General features: G+C 51.5%; 1 protein-coding gene across 1 annotated transcript in view; it reads right to left on the reverse strand.

The window, feature by feature from the left end:
* Nucleotides 1–7821, reverse strand: part of FSD2 (fibronectin type III and SPRY domain containing 2) — a gene marked incomplete at its 5' end in the record, with an annotated part of 30878 nt that extends 23057 nt beyond the window's left edge. Inside the window, 1 exon segment of the mRNA XM_029952304.1 lies at nucleotides 7572–7821. Within this exon segment, the coding sequence (XP_029808164.1) occupies nucleotides 7572–7821 (250 nt within the window).
* Between the last annotated feature and the right edge of the window lie 298 nt (nucleotides 7822–8119).

An 8119-nucleotide genomic window follows, 5' to 3' on the forward strand; every position in this document is an offset into this window, starting at 1 on the left:
ACAGTGTATGATTCCGTTTCTGTGAAGTGTCTCAACAGGAAAATCACTAGGGACAGAAAGTGGACTCGTGGCTGCTTGGGGCTGGGGGAAATGCGGGAAGGTGGTGGCAGCCGAAGGGTATAGAGATTCTTTCTGAGGTGAGGACGAGGGTCTAAAATCGACTATGGTCATTGTGGCTCCTTTTTGGTGAATATACTAAAAACCATTTGAATTATACACTTGTGACAGGAGACTTGTATGGTACGTGAATTCTGTCTCAGTAGAGCTACGATACAAAGTAACCTAACATAATGGCAGTTATGCACGGAGAAGAGAGCAGGGACTTTGGAGTCCACCAGACTGTGTAATCCAGGTCCTCCCAGAAGGAGGCACCGGATGGGACTGGAGACACAAGAACTGCATGAAGGGAAGCCGTGTGTGAGATCAGATGGGGAGGAAGGTAGAAGGTCTGAGCGAGCTGTCAGACCATGAGGCCAGCCTGACCTCAGTGAAGGAGACAGGGGAGGATGGTTTGGGGGACTCATCCTAGACCACCGTGCACCCTGAGACGGTTTTGGCAAGGCTGGCAAGACGTCTTCCAGCCCAAATTTGCCATCAGGGGAGTTTTGCATCACGCAGAAATGGGTCTGCCTTAGTGTCCCTGCTACACTTTGTCACTGGATGGAGACGCCCGTGGGAGATGTGTCCTCCGTGCAACTGCGACGACGGAGCTCAGAGTGCAGCCGAAGCACCTGGTCAGCTGAGCTCCCTAGGTGGGACATCTGTCCGGCACTGTCTCAGTCCGCCACACAGACGAAGGTTCAAGTCCCAGTTCAACAACTTACTAACCTTGCACAAGATACCCTCTTGGAGCCAGTTTCCTCATCGATAACATGGGGACAACTGCAGTGTCTACCACACAGGGGTCTGTCTATAAATTGCTGAGCACAGAAAAAGCACATAATACATGCTCAGTAAGTCGTAGCTGCCACTAATATTGTATTTACTAGTTCTACCATTATTATTTCTTTCTAGATTTTCTGTACCTCCACTCAATGGTAAATATCACAGTCTGTATATGATGACTGTTCTGTTTATTTTACTTAATATCATATTATAAATCTTTTTCCAAGTTATCCTTTGTTCTTCCTAACATTCTAAAGTTTGCATTGTATTCTAGGGAGTACACATAACCTAGTTTACTTAACTGTTCTCCTAATCATGCTGAGCATGGGGCCTGCTTGGGACTCTCTCTCTCCCTCTGCCCTTCCTTCTTTCTCTCACTCTTGCTCTAAAATAAAATTTAAGACAAAGGAAGGCTAATAGTAGATTCTGGCTCCCAGTAACAGAGACGTGCTCTGCCTTTAGCCTGGGAAAGCCCCCAGCCACCTCTCTTCATCTGGGCTCTGTCACAAATGTCACTCCTCCAACTTCACCACAGCAGTGACCTCCTTGGAGGTCCCTCGCCCATCCCCCAGCGGGCTCCCTCAGCTCTTGCTGATGACGAGGCTAAACACAGCAACCAGCTCGCCTTCTCTGAGCGTGAACTACGCAGGCTCGGGCCTGGGGAGCCCCTGGGAGCCCAGCCTCTTCCCTCTCTCCCTCTGAAGTTCACACAGGATGCTGTTTTCCCATTTTCCGTCAGCACCGCACGGAGAGGCACTGGGACCAAAGACACTGCTGTGGAGCCTCATACGATGCAAGCAGGGGTTTGGATCCACGTAAGGAAACTCTAAACTGGACACATCAGGCCGAGGGGTCTGAAAAGCCTCAGCCCCATCCTGTAATGCTCCAAACTCCTATACGGACAATGGCGGGCCTCACCGATGCACAAGGTACTGGCGCCGCCGTGTCCTGGACGACCCAGAGGTCCATGGGGACCTGGCCCACCCCCTGCACTGGGGGAGGGGACACATGAAGGCTGCTCCCAGAGGCAGGATCACAAAGCAAGAGGCTGTGGGGCCAGTGTGGTACCACACTAGCATCTGTGATTTATGAAGACCCCAGCGCCTGGCTGTCCTGTTGGGTCAGTCGCGAGGACCCTGCCCACCCGCACTCTGGCTGGGCCAGTCCTGGCACGTCCTCACGACACGGCTTATTTCCGGGACGGAGAGGTGTGTGGCTTCGAGCGAAGGAGGACCATCTCCCTACGATGAGTCTGCAGCCCAGGAAGACGAGCATGGAGGTGGACCAAGGAGCCTTCCCTCCACTCACACACGTGTGTGCCAGCCCCACACTCATACCCACGTGTGCAAGACACTGCTGAGTAGCAGTGCGTGGGCCCTCCTTCAGCTCACGCCTCCCTGGAATGGCTCCCGAGGCCAAGGGGCCGTCCAGCTGTAGGAGCACCGCTTTGCCTTGTCCCCTGGCCTGGTCCGTCCTATGACCCCGCATCCTTCACGGTCAACACAACAGTCAGCGCCTCGCATCCGCGGGGGCTCAGAACACGCCTGCACTCTCCTGCGCGACTGCCTGGCGGATCCGCACTACCCCTTTGTGGGCAAGGACAATCTCTTCAGTAAATAGTGCTGGGAGAACTGGATACCCACCGGCAAAGAAATAAAACCGGACCCCAACTTTATGTCACCCACCAAAATTAACTCAAAATAGATTAAAGACTTACATGAAAGACATGAAACCCTAAAACCCCTACAAGAAAATAAGGGACCAAAAAAAAAATAGAAATAAGAAAAAGAAAAGAAGGGAGAAAGGAAGGTCCTTGACACTGGTCTTGGCAACAGTTTTTTGGATGTGACACCACAAGCACAAGCAACAGGAGCAAAAATAAACAAGCAGGACAACATCACACTGAAAATAACGTCCATACAGCAAAAGAAACAATCAACAAAATGAAAAGGTAACCTATGGAATAGGAGAAAATATGTGCAAGCTATCTACGTGACAGTTGGTAGAAAATATGTAAGGAACTCGTACAACTCGAGAGCACCCCCAATAATCTGATTAAAAATGGACAGAAGACATGAATAAACATTTTTCTAGACATTTTAAAATTATTTTTAATGTTTATTTTTTGAGAGAGAGAGAGACAGACAGACAGAAAGTGAGCAGAGGAGGGCCAGAGAGAGAGGGAGACACAGAATCTGGAGCAGGCTCCAGGCTCTGAGCTGTCGGCACAGAACCCGACGTGGGGCTTGAACTCACAAACCATGAGACCATGGCCTGAGCTGAAGTCGGATGCTTAACAGCCAGCCAGGTGCCTTGTTTTTCTAAAGAAGACATGCAGATGGCCAAAAGTGTGTGAAGATACTCAACTTATCGTCAGGAAAACGCAAATCAGAACCACAATGGGAGGGTCCTTGTGCCTGTCAGAATGGTGGGATCAGAAAGACAAGAGATAATAAGTGTTGGCGAGGATGTGGCAAAAAGGAGCTCATGTTTGCTGTTGGTGGGGCTATACATTGGCACAGCCATTATGGAAACTAGTATGGAAGCTCTTCAAAAAATTAAAAATAGAACGACCATACGCTCTAGCAAGCCCACTTCTGAGCATGAAGGCAGGGTCTCAAAGAGATATCTACACTCTTATGTTCACTGTTACTCACAGTAGGCAGGGCAAGGACACAACCCAAAGTGTCCATCAACAAATGAACGGAGAAAGAAGATGTGCAACGGACTATTACTCAGCCATAAAAAGAAGGAAATCCTGCCATTTCTAACAACATGGATGGACTTTGAGGGCATTGAGCTAAATGAGATGAGTCAGCAGAGAAATGCACGCAGCAGATACCGTAGGATCTCACTTACATGCAGAATCTCAAAAAGCTGAATTCATAGAAACAGAGCTTGGAACGGTGGCTGCTGGGGGCTGATGAGTGGGGACATTGGGAAGCTGTTGGTCAAACAAACTTCCAGGGATAAGATGAGTGAGTTCTGGGGGCCCCTTTGGCTCAGATCATGATTTCATGGTTCGTGGGTTCAAGCCCCGTGTCAGGCTCTGTGCTGAAGGCTCAGAGCCAGGAGCCTGCTTCGGATTCTGTGTGTGTCTCTCTCTGCCCCCCTCTCCTCCCCCCTGCTCATGCTCTGTCTCCCCCTCTCAAAAATCAATATTGAGAAAAAAAAGTGTGAGTTTTGCTGTCTGTCTACAGCGTGGCGACTACAGTTGGCAACACTGCATTGCACACTCGCCCTGCACACCAAGGAAGGCCGTGCTGTGAGGCGAAGGACCCGAATCCAGCCAGACAACCTGCTGTGGTCACGTCTCACGGCGCATGCGCACAGCACATCATCACGGTGTGCGCCTCACACTCGCACGGTGTTACCTGTCGGCTACAGCTCTGCGAAGCGGGGGTGGGGGACAGGAAACTCTGCGGCTGCTACAGGACGGGACGCTGGGACCTGGGGGCGGGGGTGGGCGCAGCCTGACTAAAGCGGAAGCTGAAGGAGTCAATGCCCAGCAGAGTTCCCGGCAGGGAAAGCGCTGGAAGGCAGTAACAGGGGCCACAAAAATCATGGGCTTTACGTGACCTTGACCTCGTTTCTCAGGGTCTCTGAGTCAGCTGCTTCTTCTGGGAGTGGAGGGTACTTGTTGTGAGGATTAAATAAAATACTCCCGCGGCAGCGCTCCACCATCACAGCTGGGAGTCCCCGGATAGGTAGGGATCTCAAAGCCACCTGTCTCCACGGTCCCATGGCCGGGTCCCCACCAGCTCCTCGGGAGCACAGGTTCCTGCCGCTCTGCAGAGGGGACACCGGCGTGTCCTGCATTCTGAGGGCTCCGTTACTGCCAAGCCTCAACCCCCTGGGCACTGGGCACCCCCTACCCATGCCCTAGCTCCACCTCCCCAAACAGCCTCACCTTCTCCAGTGGACGCCCCTGGTCCTTCTGACTGTGCCCAGGGCTGTCCCATGCAAGTCCCGCCCGAGACCCTGGCCTGCTGACAGCCATGGCCCTTTCCTGCGGCCCTGCCATGGCCACCGCCTGTCACATTCTCATGAGAGCCGCTGTATGCATAACACCCACACAGCACAGCACCCAAACCAGAGACCAGGAGCTCATCCCTGACATCGCACAATGTGATTTTTTTAAGGTTTTATTTTATTTTGAGAGAGAGTGTGCAAGCAGGGAAGAGGCAGAGAGAGGGAGACAGAGGATCCAAAGCAGGCTTTGTGCGGACAGCAGTGAGCCAAACATGGGGCTCAAACTCACAACACTGAGATCACGACCTGAGCTGGAGTCGGACACTCAACTGACTGAGCCACCCAGGTGCCCTGTCACCCAATGCGATTAAGGCCCAATTCATGCTGATTCTGGTTCTACAAGGTCAATCTCTAGATAACACCCCGCACCTCCACCTTTCACCCCTCTCTAAGGCCGCTGCCCTCTGGATTCAGAAAGTTCTGTGTTTGCAGTCTGTGCCTGCTACTTCCTAGCAGGATTTTCCTTCGGAAAATCACTTCTCTGGGCCTTACTTTCATGTGCCCATGAGATGGGTTTATGACTAGTTCCTGTGTCATAAAGTTAGCGTTTAGAGGAAAGGACAGAAGGGAGGTCCCAGAGCACCTGGCTCAAAGTACGTCCTCAGGACAGGTCCCCTGTTGTCATCATTATGGTGGTGGCTCTATTATCATTATCTGGACTTGGCGTCCCCCACCTGGGCGAGGTTAGGAGCCTCACGAAGGGTGAGGACCAGGTCGGCCATCGCGTGGGATCATCCGCAGCCACCGTGGGATCATTCTGTCCCTTGGAAACAACTGAAGCCAGGAGAAGGCACAAACGCAGAGCGGCTTCATATCTAGGCACCGACCTTGGCTGTGAGGTGGCCTGTCCTCACAGCAGGAGCCTCCGAGGGGCGTAACGAGGGGCGTAGGACTCTGGGGATGGAAGGTCCCTTGGAGAGCATCTAATTCAATTCCCTAATTTTAGGACGGCAAAACTGACTTTCCGTGAGGACAAAGAACTTTCCTGGCCAACTTCCCCTAACAAGGGGTGATCCGGGCTCCCCTGTGTCCAGCCCCCCTGGAGGCTCCACACATAGCCAGGCAGGGAAAGAGTGGGATCCCGACCCAGTTTTCCACTAAACCATATCACCTACAGACCCCGGAGCGGCCGGCTAAAAATAACACATTTCTGAATGCTACCTAACAGGAGGAAGCCAGAAGTCTGTATTACCAATAAATCATGCCCACAAATTCTTTCAGGCTGACAAATCTGTCAACCAGAAGCTGGAGACTGAAACACCAAACTGGACTGCTTCACAAGCAAGAAAACTGGAAAACACGGAGAATAAATCTTACTAGGAACAGATCCTTCCACGCCAGCATTTCCAACCTAAGACACACAGCACGGTGGTCTGGGCGCTCGGCACCAAGGCAGGGGTCTGCAGCACACCCCCAGAGCTGACACCTGCTTTCCTCCTCAGCGCCTGGGCTCTTTCAGTTTCTTAACAAAATATTCAGAATTTGGGGAGAAAGGAACACTACCACTAAATTGTCATTTTACGAATGATGAAATGGAAGCTTAGAGAAAAAAGCAAAAAGTCGCAGCCTATAAAGAATATGGTAGCTGGACATCTACTCTATGCCATAGAGCCGCAGTCAAAACAAAACAAAACAAAACGGGGGCGCCTGGGTGGCTCAGTCGGTCAAGTGCCCGACTGTGCTCAGGTCATGATGTTACAGTTCCTGGGTTCGAACCCCATGTTGGGTTCTGTGCTGACAGCTCAGAGCCTGGAGCCTGCTTCGGATTCTGTGTCTCCCTCTCTCTGCCCCTCTGCTGCTCACGTTCTGTCTCTCTCACTCTCTCAAAAATAAATAAACATTTAAAAAAACAAAACAAAAAAGACTTTTGCTTACGTCTCATGTGGGAGGTGTGTCTCTGTGCATTAGTTAGAAAAGTCCCCCACAGAAATGATTTTTAACCTTCTATGGGACATGGCCGTCTCTGGGAATCTACAGGAAGCTGTGAATTCTTTCCCGCAGAGTGAGCCCATATGGGCACAAACGTAATTTTTGCCTATAATTTCAGAAGCTCACTCATGTAGCCCTTAGTAATTCCTGAGCCACAGCTAAAGAAACTTTCCTTAAAGTGCTGGCCATATGGTTACGCAAAATAATTCAAATCAGCTTTTACAGACATAGTCCAAACCTGAAAGCTTTCTGTGGGAGGAGCGGGTTTGCAATAGCGAGTGAAAAATGATTACAATACTGCTTTTCCCCTACTTGAAGCAAAACACGAACTTCTGATTTGTTGGGATGCACGTGCAGATTAAAACAAAATGTATTCATCCACCCGCTACTACAGCCAGCCGAGAATACTGTTTAGGGTTCCACACTGGCCTACAAATGGGTCCCTGCACTAAAAATACCCTGAGGACACACGCCAGCATTGCCAGCCGCCATCTGCGTGCGTGGCTTTCACGCCCTGTGCCAGCACCGCGTTCAGGAAAGGCGAGTCTAGGCTACAGGAAGGCACACAAAATATTCACACAGTTTACTGTCGCTTACACATGTGCAATTTAAGATGACACCTCCTTCCCTAAAGGAGAGATACTGCATTCACACTGAGGCGTTAAATTGGTGACTTTCTAATAATACCTTTTGCTTTAGGAAAATACGATTATCCAAAAACTTGCCTGCTGATGGAAGGGTCCGTAGTTCTTCTTTTTTCGTGACCTCTGAGGATTCCGGGTAAGTGCCAGAAACCTGCTGCCTTTGGTGGGTTCCCCCGGGTGACCTCCACGGGCCCCAAAGGCCCCGTGTTCCAGCAGGACTTTGCAGGCCGGGTAACACAACCCGGCTCCCACTGCAAATAGCAGCGCCGCCCGGAGTGAAAGCCCAAATATAGACCTGCCTCGGCTGTCCTGCCACTTGTTCCTGCTCAGGTGACACCGAGCAAGGTCACGTGCTGTCCCCCCAGCTTCTTCACTGACGGCCAGGACTTGGGGCCTGGGGCCCCACTGGGCTGCTCCGGTGGCTGGTCAGGCACGGGGGGAGGGGGGGGCGCCACAGGCCCTGCAGAGAAGGGGGGCTTCCGAGCCGCCTCCTGCTGTGCACCCTCCCCGCGGGCTGAGGGTCTCTGTCCAAAACGCTTTGAACGAGCACAACTCTGAAGGTAACCGAATGGAACTTCATTCTGTTTCCTTTCTCACCGTTCTAGTGGCATGTGCTCATGGTGGGAATT

The sequence above is a fragment of the Suricata suricatta genome, chromosome 9 (genome assembly GCF_006229205.1).
Source record: "Suricata suricatta isolate VVHF042 chromosome 9, meerkat_22Aug2017_6uvM2_HiC, whole genome shotgun sequence".
Taxonomy (NCBI): Eukaryota; Metazoa; Chordata; class Mammalia; order Carnivora; family Herpestidae; genus Suricata; species Suricata suricatta.